General features: G+C 35.0%; 1 protein-coding gene across 1 annotated transcript in view; it reads left to right on the top strand.

The window, feature by feature from the left end:
• The window catches only part of LOC149807895 (uncharacterized), a 76,458-nt gene that overhangs the window by 26,564 nt on the left and 27,391 nt on the right, over positions 1–22,503 (top strand). Inside the window, exon 2 of the mRNA XM_089971776.1 lies at positions 9,001–9,026. Within this exon, the coding sequence (XP_089827902.1) occupies positions 9,001–9,026 (26 nt within the window). The remainder of the gene's footprint in view (positions 1–9,000; positions 9,027–22,503) is intronic.

Genomic DNA, 22,503 nt, shown 5'->3' with positions numbered 1-22,503 from the left:
CATTATCCCACATCTTTGGATTTTGTAGAAATGTTAGAAAAGTTATTTTTGGAGCTAAACGTACAGTTTACTTGTTAGAAAAGCTACTGACGATGATGCTATCTGGAATCATGGTGGTCTTGATGCTGGTAAAAGTAATACTAATAAAAGTCTCGTTGTGGATGCCGGTAATGACTAACAGTTGCTGAAGAACAAAAATTACTTTGTTTTATGGATCAAGGCGGTCAATCATTATTACCATGGTTAACAGTAACTACAGAGAGTGTTCAAAGTAATGTTAATGGTTTATTTACATGGCATATAGCATCAAAGCAAGGTGTTTCTGCACCACGGCATATTTTCGTTGCTTTACAAAATGCTGGACTAGTAAACTCGCAAGAAGAAAGTCATATGATATTTGACAAAGTTGGAGTTAGTAAAGTTTCTTTAAGAATAAATGGACATCAAGAACCATCTGAAGATATATTGTTCAATTTTGAATTAAACCATGCAGCACGTGTATATCATCGTTTAATGACTTTTATGGGACGTGATTAAAATATAGATACTGGTTTACAAATATCACAGTTAAATTTTACAAATCTATATCCGATTTATCACTTTCCACTGGAACATCCTGATTTATCTAGACAATCTATCGTTGATGTTCATTTTTGAGCTCGAGTAAATAGAGACGCTGGAGCTGTTCCTAATTACAGAGCATTTGCAGTTATTCTATCAGATAAAGCAATGTTACTTGAAGGTGTTGGTGGACGAATGCGAGTTGTTGACGCACCAGTAGAAACCATGTAATTAAATCACTTATCATATTATGAAAATGCCGTATAGACACGTTAATCTCACTCTGACTTCCGGTCATGTGAAAAAATTACAATCAAAACTTGCAAGTAAATGCGGAACAAAAATATCACTAAAAAGATATCAAATTTCTAGTGGTGTTCCAAACAAATTATCATTAACCAAGACGCAACTCAAACATTTTAATAAGGCTTTAGAATGAAAAACCGGAGTTCAGCTTCATCTTTCTCCGAGTTCCATTAAAGACTCAGTTAGAACAAGGGTATATTTCCACTTTTGCAGCATTACCAGCGTTAATAGCTGTGCAGCTCCAAGTATTGCAAACAGAGCTGCACTTGGTGTTTAAAGCGGTACTGCCAGAAAGGTTGGTAGTATGCTTGTTGATAAGATAACAGGGAAAGGATTTTTAAAAAGGGGAAAAGGCCTAAAATTACCAGGAACCCCTTTTCGATACGGAAAAGGTCTGAGATTTCCAGGAACACTTCGCTAATTTTGCCCTATGTCAAATTTTGATTTACTCGATGCTGCCAAAAATTAAATATAAACGATTTCAGAGGTGTTTTTATGTGTGACCAATTACCAAAATAACCAAACAATTTTGAAACAGGAATTTCTAATCTTGATAACAGTTCTGGTCCAGGAACTCACTGGGTTGCATACGTAATTGATCCAAGTGGAATTGTTTATTTTGATTTGTATGGGTTGGCACCACCAATTGAATTTGTAAATCATACAAACACAATAAAAAATATTCCAGTCTGGTATTCAACATTACCAATACAAACAATGACAGATCCACCGATCTGTGGTCGTGAAGTAATTGATGCACTCGACGCTATATCAAAATCTTCCGGTGCATCTCATAAAGTCGTGCACGAGTATACAAGTAGCCGCATCGTTTTAAACAGATCTTAAAATATACTGGTTGATATTTACGGAAGATCTTCTCTTAGTGGTACCACTAAGGGCAAGAAAAAAAAAGATGACACTGATTTGTCAAAGGTGAACTTGCCGATATTATGAACCTCTCTGCATTTGATCGAGATGAGGTCTTTATTTTTCAGGATAAACACTGTGTTCTAAAGACTAGTAACATTAGGTGGAATCACATAGTTTGTAGAGTTATTGGTGCTACTGCTGATAACATTCCGGTATTTACTATTGACGGCAAAATCAGGGACTCAAGTATATCAATCGCAACTATTATAAATGAAATTCCAAAAAGTGTTGCTAATCGTTTACGATTACCGGTGACATAATGACAGGTGAACTTAGCATGAACGGAAATAAAATAGTTGTTTTAAGAGATCCAACATCTGATGAAGATGCTGCAACAAAAATATATGTAGACAATAACTATAACACAGTAGATACTAAATTATCCACGCTGCGGGCCGAGTATCACGTTCACTTAAATATGTTTATGAACACTCGTAGAAATTTTCAAAAACTTAATAAAAAAAATCGCATTTGATTTTTTTGGTACCACGTCGACTGTTGACGTGAAACTCGTTGATATTAACACAAAACTCGGCGATATTAAAAGATAATTATAAGTGGAATTCCTGATATCGTTACAAAAATTTAACTGATTTAAATTCCCCACAAGCAGATTATGAACCTGGTATATAATATAGCGTCTGACCAGCCATTATGGTCACCACTCAATAAATCCATTAAACATCGCGCTAAGGTTACCGGTATATACAGGTTCTCAGTACTTGGTGTTGCAATATTTATAATATCTACCACGATTTCACGGCGTTATCCACTAACTGTGTTAGTGATGTTATATCAAAACGAGGTAACATTTACTGTGGAACCCGAAGAAACAAAACTCGACTTGATTTATTACTGGTGCCTTGACTTAGTAGCTAAATTCCCACATACAGTGATTATTCCGATCAACGTTCAACGTTTTAGATACAGTCAAGCACGTGAATGGCAAACAAAATTAAAAGATATCGTTGACCGGTATATAGTAAAAGTAAAGAAATATCGCAAATGTGTGATTATTGTTGATATAATTGTTTATTCAGCGTCTGCTGTTATTGCTGGAACCGGCGTATTATTATCAACAATAACACCATAACTTGTAATGGCAGCAGAAGTTGTGACAATTTGTGTTTCAGCTGCAACATCGATTGCCGGTATTCTTAATATCATCGCAAAAATTAAGTATGTGCACAAATGCAAAATTGCATGATGATATAATAAAATTACACACAGAGACGTTAACATACTCAAAATTATCCTCATTATTATCAACAAGTCTTGGTGATGGAAAAATATCAGATTGTGAGTTCACCGATATGATCAAAATTTACAAAGAAGAAATGACTGTGATTGGTTTAGAAAATCAGGATTTAAATAATAATGTCAACTCCGAACGAGCTACTTCAATAAATCGTAACGAACACAACTCCGTCAAAAACAATAATGGTATCGGAAAGCTCAATTAATCCGCAATTTAGTGTAAACTTTCCAACTGCAATTCCAGTGAAAGAAATAGCGCTAATTTGACATAATTTGCTGGAAGGTTTTAATCAATCGATATTCTGCTGATAGTGTATATCCACCTTCAAATTTACGATTTTGTAATGATTCCTGATCAGAAATAATTTTCAAGTTGAATTTTTATACCGTCATGTTTTAACTTTTTAATCGCAGAAATAATAGCTCTGGTATTTTCAAAATTCATTTTATTATTTATTATAAAATATATATTTAAGTTGTATTCCTCAACCAAGACGATATAATACAATTGTGTAATATAACGCAAACACAGCCTCTAGACTACTAAATAAACATTTCACTTACCTTTCGTTTTCTCAAGTACACTTCGAGTCTGGCTGGGGATAGAGAAATTTCTCCGCTTTTATAGTCACGAACAAACCCACGCAAAATGTTCTAGAAATTTACGTGATTAAGTTATTCTGGCTATACCCATCATCCCTAGAATTTTATATGCTTTTTATAGTCATAAAACCCCACGTGGGTTATAGAACTCAATCACGTAAATTTCTGAAAATTTGTGCGTATAGACTATAAAAGCAGATATATATATATATATATATATATATATATATATATATATATATATATATATATATATATATATATATATATATATATATATATATATATATATATATATATATATATATATATATATAATAAATCCCCCTTTTTCACAAAAATGATAGAAGCTTCAGAATAACGAAGTAATTCTTCCATCTTGATATTTTACTCAACACAAAAATATATATGTTATGTGACTGGGGAAAAGTGGACTAAATATATATTTAATAATAATTTGGTACACTTTCACCACTGACGATAGAAGCTTCAAAATGGATCAAATAACTGATCTATCTTATTTTAACAATGACTATGATAATACAAAAAAGAAATTAAATAAATATTTAGTAGTATAATCGAGATATCTACTTAATTACCATTTGCCAAAGAGACAGAGTCTCCCTTCAACGATAATGAAAAGTTATTTTTTGTTTAAACGTTTTTGAAAATGTAGATTTAGGAGTGTCATCTGCTACAAGCTTTACAAAACGATTTGAAGTATCGAAATATTTGCCAGCTGCACACATCGATGAAAATGCTATTTTTTCACCTGCCTCTATATGTGTAGATAGGCTGATCTTGCGCTCTTATCATTATAACCAGTATTTCCATATTTGCGATTTTGACTCTGTGACAATTGTTAAATTACTCAAATGATTATTTTTTTGGACTTTAATCAATATGTTCGATCACAAAACCGTCTTCGATTAATCCATTGAAACATTCAAAGATGTACCTATGACAAAGATACGTGTATTTTTCGTTGTATTGAATATGAGATAACCAGTGCTATTAACATTTCCGGCTGTTTTTTTAGTCGACAGTGGAAGATTACACCATCATGATTTGCTTCGTAATTCTTGATGATTGGATGTTTGACAAATTCATTTTCTATTTTATATAATAATATTATTTGTTTAAATCATTATTTTTCTAAGTCATTACTTTGAAAATCTTGCTAGAAAATCTTCTGCACTTTTAATAACCTTATCATTATTGTCGTAGTTATTTTATATCATAATATCATTTCAGTTCTCTGTATTTTTTAACACCACACTGCACACACAAACGCATTTTTTCTCTAACTCCAACACCACACTCCAAATATCGTTTTGGTCCTAGGCTTCCATCACGAACGCTTTGTGAATGAAGTCCGCATAATTCGTTTAAGCAGGCTTTGTTAAATGGAGTCGTAGAACCTATCATTAGCCACTTGCATTTATTCTATGCTTATATATATATATATATATATATATATATATATATATATATATATATATATATATATATATATATATATATATATATATATATATATATATATATATATATATATAATATTTCAATTTATTCATATCCCATGACTTACCGATTAAAGCTTTGGTTGATCCGACGAATAAAACTTTGATTAATAAAATTCATGACGCCAAGAAAGAACTCAGCAAAGATGGCGCATCTCATATGTGGTCAACGTTCAAAATCATACACAACACCAAAGGTGTCGATACTACGAGGAACGACAAAACAAGTGGCAACTATCATTAATTATCTCGACAATCGAAAATATCTTTTTAAAGTAGAATTTATTGTACTAACAGAAACATACAATAATACCTGGACTATCCGTGACAAACATGATCCTGTCCTTCATAATGAAAAAATTGCCATATTGAGTAAAAATTCCAAACCAGGAATGTTGACTGGTATTGACAAACCATATTATGAACGAGCGTATCCTGTAACCACGGTTATCTACGCGTTATATCCGATAAATGATAAACTCAGCGTTAATAATCTAATACCAATGACATTTTCAATGCTAAATTGTGTAGCCGAACGAGTAACTGAACAGTTTACCGTTTCGACTAGTGGAAACGGTCTAAGTGATAAAAGACGTAAAATAATAAATGAGTGTGGAGAAATAGTTAAGGATACCGGAGCGTCTGTCAAAGATGTCGCTGAGCTAGGAAAGAAACTAAACTTTCCAATAATTGTAAAATCGATAACCGACGAGAGAAAAATTCGTGGAAACCAAACTCGGTTTGATTTTCTCAGTGATATAATATCGAGTTGTGTCGAATACGGACACGGTGGATTATGGAATAGTTAATACGATCATAAAGATGTTATCTCGGTTGATATGGCTGCATGTTATCCCGGAAGTTTTCTTGGAATGGGAGAGTGTTCTGTATATTTTAAAAGATTTGGTCATCCAACACACGAGATGACCAGAGTATCGACAAACGGACCATTACCGGATTTTGACTTGACTGAATTCGCTTGTATCGAGTCATTTAAGTTTGCCGAAAATCTTCATCCAATTTGTTATGTCTGGTTCGGCAAACATTTTTCAGAAATAATGTCGGCACCAATAGTTTTATTACGGTATATGCTCGATGTAAAAATGCTATTCTTGTCGATCTCGGCAGAAAAATAATCTGTAAATTCAGATAGTTGTTAATCACTTTCAAAATCGCTGTGTCACAAAAACAACATAGACGGCCCTCAAATTTCTCTGTTAGTGCTACACGCAAAGGGTATTGAATGTTTATCTTATTTCACATTTTGTTTTGATTTCTCAGTAATCCACTGCAAATAAAGGGCTAATAAAGACATTAAAATATACCAACATGTGTTATTCCAGCTATAAACATATATTAAATTGTTTTTAAATGTTCCAGCTATAAATATATCATTCACAGAGGTTAATGGAGACATAAAGTTTTCTCATACATGCGCGTCAGCTATAAACATTTCATTCTCAATAAGCTAAATGCACAACACTGCATGCAATACCCTCTAAATAATAAATCATTTTGAGGCTCGTCTGGAAACTTCTTTACGTCTACCCCATATAACCTCATAACAAGACATATCTTTGCATGAGCCATTTATCCTAGATTGTTAATATTCATGTTTTGGGTGAACTGATACCCTTGCCAAAGCTAAATCTGTCCAAAACGAAATCGTGGAAAAACGAAGACTTAGCCTGTGATAAATCAATGCTGAATAACTACCTTCCACATATTCCCAGTATCAAGTGAACTTAGGGTATTTGCCGTCGTCCGTCGTGCGTAACTCTTGTTTTTCTTGCGTTGTTTATTCCGAATTGTTGGCCAATGCTATTATAGAGGACATTTTGACATCTAGGTCTTTCAAATTTGTTTAAAAATGCCGATCAGTCATTAAATATAGTTTCTGTTACTTACAAAAAAAATCTTTGAAGACATTTTCAAAAAACTGCTCAACAGAATATGTCCGATAACGTTAACATGCGGGTTATTTGCCAAATTTCACGTAGTGAGGTGACGAATAGTGCGTTTTAGAGCTTTATGCCAGCAAATAAGTAGATAGAAGTGGGAACATGTTTTTTATGTCCTATGTTATTGATGTAATTCTGTATATGTGACATTTGTTACGATCATTTATTGGAATTACAAAGGGCTCACTGGATTCAAATATTATTCTGAGACTACTGTGAATTATTCAAAGATGTGCTGGACAATGCCAGTGTGGAACATCAGGACTCTTGCCAGGTCATTACATTAGAGGATCTGATTTTTAATTCGGAATTTTCGATTCTTGTGGACTTATGTAGGACGTTTTTAGGAATGTTTTGGATTTAATTCATAATACCGTGCATGGTCTTAACTTTTCATTTTATAATTTGTATAATTAAGTTATTCAAGTTTTACTAAACTTGATTTTTTGCCACTTTCTGTTATTTAGTTTAAGACCATGGAGTCATAACAGTATCACATAAAAGGCTTTTAACTTTGTACAAACGGTTCAGAACAGATTTCAAAATTGAATGCTTGTACTAAAACAAAGAAAATAATGATAACAATTCGAAAGAATAGTTCAAACAGAATTTGGCCAAATTTGACAGATAGCATCCTTGCAGAATGACTATTCGCCACTGGTCAGATATTTAAACAAATATGGTTACCGTCAATAAAAATTGAAAATAACTTCCTTCTTCACATTACCGCTATGCAGAAATGGAACCGATTTAGTAGAAATCATTACAATATTCTAGGGCTTTTACGTTTATACAAATTATCCAAATTATTAAATGTGACCGACATTATTAAAAACTAAGAAGTCATTTAAGCGCCTTTCCTAGAAAATAATCATCAGTGTTTGACCCAATTTTATACAAAGCCATCCAGTTTAAGGGGCTTTAATCAGTATACAAATGATGCCATAAAAAAATACTACTCTTACTACTTAAAACCAAAGAAAAGATTTTAATAACTTCTTCGACATAAATATTGAACAGAAACGTTTCAAATTTCGTTCGGCAGAATTTGACAATTTTTAACGGAAAGTGATTGAACTTGAAGGCCTTTTAATATGCAAAAACAAATTTCGCTTCAGATATGTCCTATCTGAAAAATAGCGAACAGAACATGAAAAATGTGACAATAGCCATCCTGGCAGAAACGTCTTTCAATGTTGGACAAATGATCCTGGTATGCAATTAAATATGGATGCATAATATGAGACATAAGAGGAATCGCTTTCATTACATATTCAGTCATTAGCGAAGGAAGACATTTCAACAGAAAGCATACTATTCATGCACAGGCTATAAGGTACATGACTGCCAGTTAAATGATCTCAACCTCACTTGGGTCTCTTGTTTTCTTGTCTATTTTCTTTTCTTGGCGGTGGTCTTTGTACAAAATTGTTTGAATTTTTATTGCTTATGAAAAGCATAATAGTATGAACACACAAAATTGGCAGCAAAACTGGCCAAGATTGGACAAATGATGCAATTAGAAAGCTGATAATGTTTGTTTCATTTTTGGTGTGAACACTTTAAGTCTCTAATACCTAGAAAGTATAATACTTCAAAGTCTACACAGATAAGCTACCATTCTATTTGTAAAAGCGTGCAAGATGTTAAAATGAAAATCCAAGCATAATCCAATTAATAAACTACATGGTTCTTTATTTTTGTCAATGAAAATATTTTTCTTACTCATCTTTGAAATGAACACTTAATATTGGCAAGAAAAAAATTATATTTTGCAGATTCTCACTAAAAGAACAGTAATTATATGAAGTATAAATCAATCAAAAATTATTGGAGACCTTGTTCTTCTATTATTTCAGGTGCAAAGGGAGATAGAAAGTATGAGGTATGTAGTCCTTATTATCTATCCTTAACAATGTGTATATACCTAACACTGTTATCGTGTTATGATTGAAACTCGGGATGGGTGATAATAAACAGGAGTATATTACTTATTATAGATATTTACGAAATCTGACTTTCCTATTTAGCTTTTAAACTGCAGTCTAAAGTCATCATAACAAAGTTAGGCATGGCACATGTAGCAAACTGATAAGATAATGTTTTCGATGGAAATTAGGCTAGATTTATGCAAAAATACCATATGTTGATGTTTAATGCATAATGCTTAATGAAGGATCACAACCATATTCTAGCATGTTTGAGCTGACACATTAGAAACAGTATAACAAGTATCACCTTGATATCTGATTCAAGTTCCGGCTAAAATAGCTCAAAATGTTCTCATCTTTGTCAAAAGAAACATTGTTTACCCTTACTTACTTTGTGGGCTGTTTTAGCACAGAAAAATGAACTTAAAAATTCTAAAAAGAAATAACCCTTAATCATTGTCGAAGCCAAACATATTTAATTGTTCACCTATTTTATGCCATGATAAACGTGGCAAAAGAAAAACAATATTACACTCTTTATAATTAGAATCCTGAACTATCTTACTTATGTCTTAGATTTCGTTGGTTCCTATTTATCTCTTATCGTAATATAATTTACAAAATCCTGTTCTGTAAGAATATTCTCCCTTTGTTAACATCGACTATATTCCACAAGACCATATGCCAATGGATTTTCTGATGAAAAATATGAGCCTCTTGATCATGTTACCTACATCATAGAGCAAACATCTTTAAAGGTGTTAGGTATTGTCTGAATGGCAGTGTAAGTTTTCTGATTAATAACTTTGCAAAGGACGAGTAGTCCTGCATACAATATACTTTGTTTCCTTTAGCAGCTCACTTTGTACCAGTCCTTTCTCCATGAATTGGTCCAAATCATATTGTCTTACACCAGACAGACCCCGTCGGGTTTATCCAAAGAGAGGTCGACCATTTAGAAAAATATGTTCCCTAGTATTTACCATTGTGATTGCAAAGATTACAAGGATGAAAGTGCAAGTCAAATAGGAAAGACTCTTTTTCCTGACTATATTGGCTTTAGTGACGGCACGCCGATTTGTTCAAAGGCCGCGTACATAACACGACTTCGTGACAACCGCGCCGGCGAAATGTTGAGCTATTAATTACGGGTGCCCGTCGCACAAAGAGTACGACAAGGAGCTAAGTTATACACACCAAGCGCTTGCGTACGTTACATATGCACCGGAATGATTTATTAGCGGTGCCTTCGAGCCACTAGCGTTACTAATAATAGTTGGCCTAGTTTTTATTGAGACAGGAAATCGTACGCATGCAACTCGTAACAAGACGAAGTCGGGTTTGAATTATACTTTAGCGAAGACAATGAAAGCAATTTCATGAATGGTATGTCTATAATGTAATTGAACGATGAATGAATCTTTTTGTATAACCACATCATAGTTGCTCTACTAGATTACCGATAAAAGAAAATGTTGTACTAGCAAGACGGCGATGATGTCAACAAATATTAGCTTCCTTTATATGTTTAGATCCAGTAATAACCCAGTCTGCAGCATTCCTGCCAACACACTCATCGAGACTACCGTGCCGTTTGTTCTGAGGTTCATTGTTTGCTTTTATTGCCAATAACTTTGACAGGCAACAATGATATGTCTTTTTGAATATATATCTGCAATTTCCGCCGATGAGATGTGCGATTAAGAGTCCTGATACCACGAAGGAAAGATTATTGCCAAAGGCATTTCGCGAAATGCTACGTTCGTATTGTGGTAACAATTAAGACTGCGTATCGCCTTGACGATAGTTGTGGAGAATGATAAAGCAAAATCCTGCATCTGGGACAGCGTCGTTGTTGTTGCTGACAGTAATATAGCTGAAGCTATGACTATCTTGCGTTGTATCCCAGTAATAAAAGCCTAAAGCGGTTTCTTCAGTAGTTGTTTCAACCAAGGTTATGCTATCGGCCATGCAATACACCACTTTTAAGTTAGCTACAGCAACAGCGCCGGCAGTACTGGCACTGTCCACGAGGCTGGTAAGTGTTTCATCATCTAGGTCAACACTATTAAAATTGAACTATGGCCCATGGTCCAAATAGGCTTGAGTTTCGGCTAAAGAGGAAGCGTGCCTTGTTGATAGTCGCATTGTGCGGTTGTCTCGGTATTTCTTCAACAGTTATCTTTGACTTGAAATCGATTACAACTTGACAGCTATGATTTTATTGTCAAGAATGCGAATCAAAAACTCGGAAATACTCCCATCGCCAAGTACTTTTTCACCTGGGAGGCGATCCAATGTTCACGGTCCGACTCCCCCATAGAGCTTACCATCTACCTGATTCACCTGCAAGAACGTGCTCTCTTATCAGTCCATAAGGTTTTCCGTGGAATTTATTTAGTCGAGGTGGACATAAAGACACTTGACGTTGATAAATGCCGGTGGTTCTACTGCCTTCGTCGTTCGGTTACTTTCCAGAAGACTAGCTGTAAAACCAAGTATGAAGGCGAATCTGTAAAATCGAAGGAATCATCTATACGTCCGGATGATTTCATTATTGTGTAGTATACACTCAGCTTTGAAATCGACGTCAGATTCACTTCTATGAGCGTGTGCAAATAGTATCAGTAATCGGGAATAAGAGAAAAATGCATCTTGACCCAATTATTGCCAAACTCAGCGAAACAATGTACCATCCCAAGCTGTACTCTTTTCTGAAAACTCCAACCGGATTAAAGATCCGGTACGGATCACATGCTTCATTATACTCACCCATCTAGAGGATTAATAAAATCGTTATTGACATTGTCCTTACTCTTATAAATACAGAGATGGTACTGCCACATATAGATCGCATTAATAAGCTACGCAAAATTTTCGGTATGCGTTGCATTTAGGTAGGTCAATGAGGAAACAATGCAGTTCAACGATCTGCTGGTTATCCTCGACAATTTTGTACGACGCGACAATGATGCCCACACAGATGTATGAATAAGTGTTCACAGTGCCATCCCAATAGCCCTAGTTTATGTTTATAAAGCACAAAGTGGTTGGCGTTGACCCACCAGCCAGGAACAAAACATCGGCTCGAACTAGCACTATGCGATATGTAATGGCATCACAAAAAGTCGAATATCCTGGAGTCAAACAAATATCACTAGTCGCAGAAGATTTCACTGTGGGCATTAATGCAACTTGCTTCCCTGCTAGTGTCCTTTCCAAGCGTTGGGTCTGCCTGTTCACTTTAGTGAAGTCAAACCGTATTGCTACAAAGAACGTAGTTCACAGGGTAGTGACAAGCACCATTAGGCTCCAGCAGACAATGAACCAACGGCTTCGCTGCTGTTTTGCGATACAATGATAGAACACTTTCGACGATGCATCATTCCCGTCATGTATGTAAGCTTTTTCTGTATTTGTCCAGTCTTGCAATATGTCTTTTAACCGATTAGTTCCTGCACTTTGGACTGGCTTAGGTGCCTGGCGACATTAGGTGCTGTTGTGTTGCTTGCACTTGTGATTGTGAATACAATCGTTCTTAAAATGAACTAAACTGCCGTTAGAATGGACTATATAGTGATACACTGCTTATAGAAGCGTGCTCGAAGCCGGTCGGCAAGGGTCGTGTCCTCCTGGAAAATTTTACCGATCGTCTCTCTGAGCCTGAAAAGTGTGGTTGCGAATTTTTGCTCGATTCGCATTTAGCCACAGTTTGCATTATTCCTTTTTTTGCCTAGTGAAATTCCGTATTGGCTTGACATTTCATATTCCAGTTTGATCAAGTTTCTTTCGTCAACGGTGATGTGGTGTGGCTGTCGAGTTTAGTAAGCATTGAGAGGTTTCTACAGTCCTTTGAAGGTCCAGCGTCTCTGGTATTGGCATATTTCTGGTTCCTATGTAGCCAGTTCTTTAGAAGCTGGTCCTCGGATCCCTGTGCATTAAATACCTCAGAATCTGCGATTATACGTGTAACAGAGAAAAGGATATCTTGTGAGACAAAGGTTTCTAAGTTTTTACGTTTTGCTTATCTATCTGGTGGCCTGAATATTCCTGGCTCAGTATGTATCCATTTGTCATGGTTTTGTTCTAGGTTAGCCAACCTTTTCCTTCACCATGCATATTCAAACTTTATATTATATCTCCAAAGTTTCTACAAACCGCTTTCTACTGTTAACTCCACCGTTTGCCCTTAAGAAAGCTTTAACCATCTTATTAAGAATTTCGTTTTTAAATTCCATAGGCTCGTCTCCACGCAGGCTGCTCGGGTGGTCTTGCAATTCATTTTTTTGTTGATAACATTCGATTGGAAAAATCAATAAATGGAAAACCAGTTAATTTGCTTTCTTTATTGATAACACTTTTGCCAAACTCATCGATTTACATGTTACGTCCCTTTTAGCTATGTGTGTTGCTACTGCTTGGCAAAATAAAGAATTATTACAATAAATCAAATGGTACTCTGCTTTATCGTGCTTTCTAATTATGTTTGAATACGACAACAAGCTCGATTTATATCTATTTTGTTCTCTCCGTTCATAACATCGCCATTGTTACCAGAGACCAGTGACGAAAAAAGTGCAGCTCGCTGTCAAATTGCCAGCCCTTTTAGAAAGCAATTTTATAGTTCCCAGAACCACACAGTTGGCTTCTCAATTGCTGTGAGGGGCAGCTCCGGACATCGACAACACAATCGTGAATAACATTGGTAATTTAGAAGGTGATGTTGTATCTAGAAGATTTAGAAGATAAGTATTAGCATTGTGTGCAGCAAAGTACATTGACTACGCATACATCTGTGGTGTCTACCAATATATTTGGCCAACAGAAAAACAGCGCACAAACGCGGTTTACCAAGTCACCCAGAAAGCCTACCAACCTGCTATACGATTTTCTGCAGGCGCTGACGTGGTTGTCACCAATCGTGACGCCTGTGTCGCAGAAGCATTTGGAAGATATTTCGTTATGCAGTATGACTTCGAGCTGTTAATGACCAAATGTTATTCGATTCCTGCGACCAATCTACAACCAGTTTTGAGCTTGCGTTTGATGAACACCGCTAGATGATCCGGAATATGGCAAAAAATGTGCGAGGTACACTATTAGCGGAATTTTGCATGATAATTCAGCAGTATATGGAAAAAATGAGTATCTCCTATACCCAAGTTCTGCGCCATCTCAGGATGGTGTTGAATTAGATTTATAGTGTATGGAGTATCAAATCAATACACCCGCGAAGAGAATGATGGCGTTAGTCTACCCATTTGAGAATACGACAACATATTTGGGAACATTACATTCGAGGTCAGCCACGATGATAGTTCCAGATTGAAGAAATATTTAATCAGAAAGAAATACGTTCTACTAAACTACAAATTTTGACTGTTTGTTAGTTCAGTACCACACATCAATTACAGCTGGTGTTGCCTTAGAGAGTTAAATTTCAGAACAAACAGTGTCATAGTTTTCAGCGTTGCCGGTTGCTTCGAGGATTGAAAGTCAAGTCAGAAGGAAAGTACATCCAAACATCATCACTTCTTCTGTTATGGTGTGGATTGTGCAGAAGTTAATTTGGAATTTCTATATGTTTATCACAGTCATAGATTGACAAGTAGACATATAAACAGATTTGCAAGATATATACCACTAAAGTTCTTGAAGACCAGATGTACTATATGTCATTTAGCAAGCCAGTTACAGTATATATATATATATATATATATATATATATATATATATATATATATATATATATATATATATATATATATATATATATATATATATATAAAGAGAGAGAGAGATATAACCCTGAATGTGACACTAAGGGAAGGCGATTATCTCGATTGGATATATATATATATATATATATATATATATATATATATATATATATATATATATATATATATATATATATATATATATATTCTGTGATGCCTTGCCTCATGGATAGTTATTTACTTATTCCTTTTCCAGTCATGTAAGATGATTGTACCTCCAACCCATTTCTGGATTTCTGGCCTTGTGGGTAAGTAAGAATCACATAGTGCTTCGGCCCCTCTAATTCCTCTTCACAATCCAGACTCAGACAATGATGTTTCTGACCTGATTTTAGGACCAGCTTGATGTCACAGCATGGAATCCTAAATGAAGTTCCACCCCAGCTATTCATTCGATAACATTTGTATAACTCTTAGTCATTCTAATACTTATGATTGGGTGTATCGAACCAGAGCAGTAAATACACTTCACTATATCTTCCACTGAGAGCGATGTGCTAACGAAGACCTCTGAATAAATAAAATATCCACCCATGCATAACAGTTACGCATGCACATCTAACAATAGGTTAGTACTAAAATAACTTCATGACTGACTAGAGTTTGGTACTGCTTTGTCCACGCTGCCATATACTGGTAATTTACTTCATCATTTAAAGCACTGAAGCAGTCCTTCCAAGACTAGGTATGTTTCTTACATTCTTCAAATTGCCTGACTGGTCAGTGCACCCACAGAATCTGCCTTGATTGTGCAAATTTTATTTGGAATTGTAAATAAATTATGCTAATATAATATCTTTTATTTCAGGCATTACCTGGCCATTTCACGAACCTAATCAAGCAAACCCATATGCTGTGAACATATTGTCCTTGTTCTACAGGTGTATCTGTGATGCTGGGCATCCTAATTACTGCCCAGTAGTGGTTTGAAAACTTACCGTGCTAAAATCATCATATTATAATTGGTGTCTGCGATTTAATTGCGTGAACAGAATTGCGGTATCCAAGTATAACATGCGACATTACTTCCTATTTTTGAATTATACTTCATGATCAATGTCGCTTAATGTGTGAGACTAAATATCTCAACATTTAATTTTAAATGTTTTTACATTTTCATTCGATTTGAGCTACATGCTTGTATTTGTAGTTTTGTCAATATTATGATATCTGCACAGCTGTCGATATACTTGGAGTTCCAAATCTGTATGTAAAGATTTTACAAAAGATAAACCAATCTTCAGTCTCTCGAGAATTTCCTCAACTCAAAGTCGGGCTTCTGTTGGATTGTTACGAAAACAAATTATTGCTTCTGGATTTGGGGATGATAAGCTAAACTGGTATGTCCCCATTTTCGAACTCCCATTTGCGATACCACATGCTTCCTTGAAAACAGAAACAGTCCTAACGGATCCAGAGGCTTTCTTTATTGCTGCACTGGTTGCGACTTTTTCCAGTTTCAGCCTATCTATTCCTTTCTTAAGAGCGGATATTTTCAAACCTTTTCAAACCGATATTAGTGTGTTTTTGTTGCTTATGTCTAATTTCATTTCGTTCTCATCTATCAAGAAACAAGTCAGTGTTCTTTCATTGTTTCATTTCATATTTTTGTTGACCTCTAGCCACGGCTCTGATGCTTCAGGTTTGAGGTAGCTAATTTCTGTTCTGTTAGATCAACAGCTTTATGGCAAAATGTCTTATCTTCAGAAATTGTATTGCTTTTTGCTGTCTGTCGCAAATATTACACTGGTTTCTCGATAGTGCCTCAGCATTTCTGTATTTGTGCCGGGACCTTTGACTAGCGCCCATGTCGTATGTATTTAGCTGTTACGGCCATGTTGCAACTTGTCCAGTTGGATCTTTAAGTTTTGCATCCGTACTGCATTGTACGTACGAAACAAGACTTTCTGATCGAAAAAATAGAAGTGGAAGATCCTGACGGCCAGCATGTCTGCAAAAAGCGCTATCCGAGTGATCATTGCGAACTCATTCAGACCTTGATCACTATGGTCGTCCATCTATCTTCCAAATTACCAAACTCCAAAGAGTTGCGGTCCAAGCAGCCGAATCATTTTGAACCTGAAAGGGAATTTGACAGACTCACCGACCCTGGGTAAAAGATACGCTTCATTCACAGTTATATCTGCTATAGTCTGCACAAAATTGATACAGAAATCCTTGGGTGAAAACACTACACTAGAGGTCTGTTTTTTTTTCCAATAGGTAATCTACACGGAGGTTGCCTTAAAGCAAATGCATTGACTCTGCTAATGCAATATTTTTTAAGATCAGGTTCTCCAAGGCCATCATGTGATTTCTAGAAGAAATTTGTATTTTCTGTTGCTGTTTTTTTTTTTTTAGATTAATGCTATTAACTTCTTTTCATCAGTGTTATGTGGATGATGGTGACTATAATCTTGCCAATGATTTGGCAGTTGATTAGCTGATAATTTCCCTTCCTCCATCGATACTGCATTGCACTGGGCTGCCTCTGGGTAATGAATCGTAATATTATGACTCTCACTTTAGGTATAAGTGATTTGGTGCATTACATAGGAAACATGCATTGTTTCCAACATTCTTACTTGCACATTGATTTTTGCCTTGTATTTTAGATCTTATATCTTTTATTCGTTCGTAAGCAGTCTAGTAACTACACTCATTACGTTTCCTATCACTTTCTGAGCTCTTGAGTCAAGGTTAACATACGCCTTCTGTGACTTCTTCTTTAAATCATTTCCTAGCAAATATGTCTCTTTCGTCAATTTCTAACTGATTATCATCTGTCTAAATTTATTTTCTGAGTCTGTACTTTGTTCCGTTTTAAAAACAAGGCACGTTTAGGCATCAACTGGAAGTTTGGTGCCCTTTTGAACCACAGGTACTGACTGGCAAGTATATAACGCTGTTTATTGAATTCGAACATGAAAGTGACATTTAATTAGTAAAGTAGGCAACTATAGCCTCAATAGAAATCCCGGTCAAAAAGGTCGTGGGCCACTATTGCGACAATGGGAATTTAACATGGGCAAAACCTCTGAGGCTGTTAGCGACAAGGGGAATTTAACATGGGGAATGTTGGGACTGTATAACCTCAAAAACGTTTGGAACTATATAGCGTCAAAAAAGATTGGGACTGTATAGCCTCCAAAAAGATTGGGACTGTATAGCCTCCAAAAAGATTGGAACTATATAGCCTCCAAAAAGATTAGGACTGTATAGCCTCAAAATATATTGGGACTGTATAGCCTAAAAAAGATTGGGACTGTATAGCCTCCAAAAAGATTGGGACTATATAGCCTCAAAAAAGATTAGGACTGTATAGCCTCAAAATATATTGGGACTGTATAGCCTAAAAAAGATTGGGACTGTATAGCCTCAAAAAAGATTGGGACTGTATAGCCTCAAAACAAATATTGGGTTTGTATAGGAACAATAGAAATGATGACGTCACGATACTGGACATTGGCAACATTATTACACCCCACTATCTAACACGATTTGTACATACTTGGGGTGGGAATGAGCTGCCTTATAAAATTGTGGTAATCATTTTTCAAAATACTTCAGTTCAGGACCTTTTTATTTCTGATTCTGTGTAATTATAATGACATTCTTGATGAAAGGAGAACCCGACACAAGCATGAATAAGTAATTGTATGCAATATATACAGAGACTATCGTAGTCGGTTATGCATGACCCTAATGTAATAATTCAGCAAGAAATGGATACTCAACAGTGTAATTATTCTGTAGTTAAACTTTAAATTCTTGGTGTTATATTATGGAAGATACCTGCGTACATTTTTGCATTAGGCTGGTATCATTAAAAGTGCATTGAATTTGTTTCAATTTAATTAGTCATGTTATTCTAATAAAGATGTAATTTCAGAATTCTTTATTGTTAGCAAAGAAGTAATAAAAATTAATTGACTTGTCTTATTTTCATAACTATCTATCAGTTGATTTCTATAACTATTCCTAAGCCTGTTAAAGTGATATAGTAATTTGTAATTTAAACTGCATCACAACTAATACGTTTGATAGAGATCTGTAACTATGGATGATATGACTCTTGGCAACTTCCTGTTAAAACACTTCAGAAAATAATCATGTGACTTAATTCTACCCAGTTTTTGCTTGTCCTTTACGCCGAACAATCTGATTGTGCAGAATAGATACTCTACAATCAGTGACACAAAATGGGGTTCATCATGGGGTATAATTAGTATTCCTTGTCCATTTATACTCAAACAGTTTTTCAAATAAATGAACATTTACCATTATCTTATATTCTTAAATAAAAGTCAGAAAATCTAATCCGACGTGGATAGCATATTACTCTTTATCATCAAAATGGCCAATAATTGGAAAGTTAAGTTTACAGAATGTTTAGAAGATACCATCAAAGTCTATTACAATTCTCGTTACAACGTTGTCGATATTCGACGTTAACAGTATCATCCCAACAATACCGAGCTGCATCCAACTAAAAGGTATTATGCTTAGACCAGATATTATATAACTTTAGTAAAGTTAACAAGTCTTGCGCGATATCTTCTTTCAAAACATCTCCAAATTTGAAAATAATTTCCTCTATATACAAATCACATGTTCTACATTTTTGTTTCTACTGCGAAAGAAAATATTTGCAAAACATTTATTTAAACAGAGATCAAAAACTATATGACGAGTAAATTATTTACTCTACTGCGGAATATAATTGGTTATTGTGCTTACCCTTTCAACGACAGAATCAATATGTATATATATATATATATATATATATATATATATATATATATATATATATATATATATATATATATATATATATATATATATATATCCTAACTCTTATTTTAATAAAATTTTCATTATTTCCATTTCTCAGTCATAACATAATTTCCACTTATTCTTTATACAAATTCGCAGCATATGCAAACATTGATTAATTATATAACCATAATTTCCACTTAATATTAATATTCCCCAACTTCTCAAATATTTCATAATTTTCCTCAAAGTTTTCAAAAAATTGAAAGAATTATAAACATTATTTCTACAAAACCTTTGCAAAAATAATACATGATTTCCGTTAAATCTACCCAAAACCATTCCTCCAAAAATAACTAAAACTGAATAATTATAACTACCATTTCCTAATCATAACATACATTCCACTAAATCTTTGCAAAATATTTAGATAATTATATAATTTCTAATAACATTTGCATGCATTCTTTATTATTCTTATTTTCTTTTTTATTTTTCATTTTCATGTTTTTAATTAAATTTTAACAATTTTTTTTAATTGAAATTATTTTAATTATTGTTTTTCATTATTAGTTTTTTATGGTTATTTTTTCCTTAAAGAGAACCTTTATATTGTTTGCATTCCATTCCAACTCTACTGTGAAATTGGACAACAGCTGACTTAACATAGAAATGATACATAATAGGGTCTGAAATAAAACTAAGTGTACTTCAGGTCATATAAATATGCAACCTGAAATTGGCACCATCCAAAGGGCCTACTTCCGATTAAGACGTCTTATAAATCTTCCTTCACTCCGATGAAAAATCGGCTTCAAGTCATACAAATATGCAACGGCTAAGTGGCACCATTCAAAAGGTCTGCTTCCCGTTAAGACGTCGTACAAATCCTCTTTGCGTCATGAACGCCATTTGAAAACTCGGCTTCAGGTCATGACGTCATAAGAATAATCAACGTTCTGTCAGTGGAGAGCCGCCATGTTAAATAATAATAACAATAATAATAATAATAATAATTATAATAATGACTTTGTATAGCGATTAATCTTTAGAAGCTCTAAGCGCTTTACAACATTAGACAACACCTATAAGATAAAAAAAAAACATAATAATATTATTACAAAACCAAACACCATGAAATTAGAAAAACATTAAAAATTAAAAAACATGCTGAGAATATTTCAGTTAGGAAATGTTATTAGGTCTTTAAGTTTCTTCTTGCAGTCGAAATAAGTGAGTTTTGAGAGCACTCTTGAATGGGATAACTGTGTCTTTGTGTCTACGTTCAGTGGCCAATTCATTCCACGTTGCTGGGCCCTGGTATGCAAAAGAACGCTGCCCATATGACTTTGTTTTCATAGTGGGAATAATGAGTATACGATTGTCGGAAGAGGAGCGTAAGTATCTTGCTGGTGTCTACACATGGGTGAGATCGGATAGGTATGTTGGACTAGAGCCCGACAGTGAAACGTAGCACAGAGAACAAATTTTGTGTTTGATTCTGGATCGAATGGATAGGCAGTATAGGGTACAGAGCAGCGGGGAGGTGTGCTCTGATCGTGGTACTCTAAGTATGATCCGATCAGCTGTGTCTTGAACTTTTTGAAGTTTCTGGAGCATATATTGAGATGAACCAGACAGAATTGAGTTATAATAGTCCAGTCTTGAAAGTACTAATGAACACACAAGTGTTTTAGTGGCATCTACTGAAGGATATTTGCGAACTGAGCTGATGCGTCTCAGCTCAAGATATGCAGCCTTGCATATGTTCATGACATGTTGGTGTAATGTGAGAGTACTGTCCAGAGTTACACCTATGTTTTGTACTGAGTGTGTGAATTTAATGTTGGTGTTGCTGATATTTATTGTTTGAGGTAAAGGATGTGAATGAGAAAGTCTTTGTGTTGTGATCAGAATGGCCTCAGTTTTATCATCATTCATCTGCAGCTTGTTCCATGTCATCTATGATTTCACATCAGAAATGCACCTCTCAACACCTTGGATGGTAGCATCAACTTCAGTTGGGTGGCTAGATTTGTATATTTGGGTGTCATCAGCGTACAATTGGTGAGACACTGGATGATGATCTATGACACTTTAGAGCGGCTGTGTGTACAGAATGAAAAGAACAGGACCAAGAACAGACCCCTGTGGAACACCACAACATATATCAACTGGGCTGGAGTGTATTCCATTTGCAGATACAATTTGTGTCCTGTTGACCAAGTAGGACTTGAACCACAGTAAGGCTATATCATGAGTGCCAAATACATGCTGGAGACGGTGAAGTAATATATCATGGTCTATTGTGTCAAATGCTGCAGACAAATCAAGGATGGTGAGGACTGTAATCTTTCCGCTATCCAACGCAGAGAGAATGTCATTAACTACTTTTAGAAGAGTAGTTTCAGTACTGTGGCAAGGGTGATATACAGATTGTACATTGCTAAAAAGACTGTTTGATATTAGATGAGATACAAGCTGAGATAGAACAATCTTTTCTAAGATTTTTTATATGAATGGGAGATTAGAAACTGGGCAGTAGTTCTTTAAATCGTTATGGTCTAGTGTTGGTTTCTTCAGCAGAGGCTTTACAATGGCAGTTTTGAAAAATGATGGGAATACCCCGGATGAGAGAGAGGTATTAATAACATCAGTTAGTGAAGGCAATACTGGATCTAAGCACTCAAGCAACAGTGATGTTGGAATTGGATCAAGTTCACATGACTTTTGGTGCACTCTTCATCAGGATTGTACGTACAAAATCCATAGAGACAGATTCAAATGCTGCTAATGGTTGCCGCTCAAATTCTGTATCCTAACTGTATGGTGACGACGAGTTAATTCAAATTGTGGTGTCAAGCTTATCTCTAAT

This window comes from Sinohyriopsis cumingii, chromosome 1 (assembly GCF_028554795.1).
Source record: "Sinohyriopsis cumingii isolate HCF-2022 chromosome 1, ASM2855479v2, whole genome shotgun sequence".
In the NCBI taxonomy this organism is placed as follows: domain Eukaryota; kingdom Metazoa; phylum Mollusca; class Bivalvia; order Unionida; family Unionidae; genus Sinohyriopsis; species Sinohyriopsis cumingii.
The sequence above is the reverse complement of the archived record's forward strand: the minus strand, read 5'-3'. Positions and strand labels throughout refer to the sequence as shown.